At 40.5% G+C, this 1,839-nt stretch overlaps 1 protein-coding gene across 4 annotated transcripts in view; it reads left to right on the forward strand.

Annotated features, from left to right (window-relative positions):
• Window positions 1–1,839, forward strand: part of Mre11 (MRE11 homolog, double strand break repair nuclease) — a 49,885-nt gene that overhangs the window by 4,455 nt on the left and 43,591 nt on the right. For 3 of the 4 annotated variants that reach the window (XM_013355380.2, XM_026778280.1, XM_026778281.1), the window contains one exon: window positions 1,155–1,315. In XM_013355380.2, coding sequence (XP_013210834.1) covers window positions 1,155–1,315 — 161 coding nt within the window. The remainder of the gene's footprint in view (window positions 1–1,154; window positions 1,316–1,839) is intronic. The other variant, XM_026778282.1, reaches the window with a different exon arrangement.

Raw genomic sequence — 1,839 nt, forward strand, 5'->3', positions numbered from 1 at the left:
GAGAGGTGATGTAATGCCCACCTTTAAGTCCACTGAAGAGAGGTGATGTAATGCCCACCATTAGGTGCCCTTCCTCTAACCTTTTATGCTGTGACATGCTCTCAGTTTGGTTCTAAGGTCATCAGTCGGCCTGCTAGCAGTAAGAAATTCATTGAATTTTAATCTAAGTTTAGATTAAGTCTTTGGTCTTCCCTAGAGGATTCAAACTCTGTAATTTGCACCTTGAAAGGATATAGGCAGCTGTTGGACTCTTAGAAATTGGATGAATGTGCTGGTTTTAGCTGATTCTTTTCCTGAGGTGAGAGAAACTTCTGGAGGCCTGTCCAAGTGTGTATTATATTTGTCTTTCAGATTTTTTTTTCTGTATTTACTATTTATTTTAAAATCTAAATTCTTGACTTTTAAGTTTTATTATATACGGACCCTTGTTATCCAGCTATTTTTATTTTTTTTCTTTGTTCCTTGATTCCCCACCTCTCCCAGCCTTCAAGACAGGGTTTCTCTATCCTGGAATTTATTCCGTAGACCAGGCTGGCCTTGAACTCAGATCTGCCTGCTGCAGGCTCCTGAGTGCTGGGATTAGAGGCACGGGCCACCACTGCCTGACATTCTTTGATATTTTAAAGCTCTGTGGGGGTGGAGAGTGGGAGAAAGGCTTGGGAGGTGTGTGTGCTCACACGTGCTAAGGCACATTGCATGCTGGTAGATGTGTTTATGTGTGCATGCAGAGGCTAGCAGTTGATGTTGGATGTCTTTCTCAGTTCTTTCCACCCTATTTTTTGAGAGTCTCTCATTAAACCTGAACCTGAATCTGATTTAATAAAGTTCCTTTGACTAGTGCACCCATAGAGATCTATGTTTCTTTAATAATTCTTTTGAATTATTAAAATCTAGCAACCTTTGTTCCTGTTTATCTCCATGTCTTTGTGCTGTGATTGAACCATGGGTGTCATCTATGGCAGGCCAGACTACACCACTAGGCTGTTCTCTCCCGTTTTTAAAAATCGAGCAGTTATGTTGCCAAGGCTGGTCTCTGAAAGGAGAGGCCTTAAGTGACCACATCAGGCTATGAAATCTGTTTTTCTTTCTCTTCTGTGCTTTAAACAATTTTTACCTTAAACTTACTAATTATAACATCGTTTTCTGTTGATTAGGTGGATTTTATTTTGTTAGGTGGTGATCTTTTCCATGAAAACAAGCCCTCGAGGAAAACCCTGCACAGCTGCTTAGAGTTGCTTAGGAAGTATTGTATGGGTGATCGGCCCGTGCAGTTTGAGATTATCAGTGACCAATCAGTCAACTTTGGTTTCAGTAGGTAAGTACACTTACGTTTGAGGAAAGGTTTCCTTGGGCATGGTTTCTGTATAATAGATAAGTCTGTGTTCTATTTCTTATTGCTGTGACAGAATACCCCACAAAGAAACTAGAAGAGAAAAGGGTTTATTTGACTTACAGTTCCAGGTTACAGCCAACCGTTCTGGGAACACCAAGGCAGGAACTCCAAGCAGTTAGTTGCTTCCACAATCAAGAGCAGAGAGAGAATGAATACATGCGTGCTTACTGCTCAGCTAGTCAGAGTGGTCTGGCTTCCCTTATCAGTTATCATGAACAAGAACGTTTCCTTGTTCATGCTCGTAGGCCAGTAGACAGTCCTTCACTGAGACTTCCCGGGTGACTCTAGGTTGTGTCATGTTGAGGAAACCAACACATTATCTATTAATTAGCTTTTTTGCCATTATTCTAGCAAGTTTTCATAGCAAATGCAGTTCATTGAATTTTCTGTATATCATTAATTTGGATTACCTTCCTTCCTTCCTTTCTTTCTTTCTTTCTTTCTTT

The sequence above is a fragment of the Microtus ochrogaster genome, unplaced genomic scaffold (genome assembly GCF_000317375.1).
Source record: "Microtus ochrogaster isolate Prairie Vole_2 unplaced genomic scaffold, MicOch1.0 UNK121, whole genome shotgun sequence".
Classification (NCBI taxonomy): Eukaryota; Metazoa; Chordata; class Mammalia; order Rodentia; family Cricetidae; genus Microtus; species Microtus ochrogaster.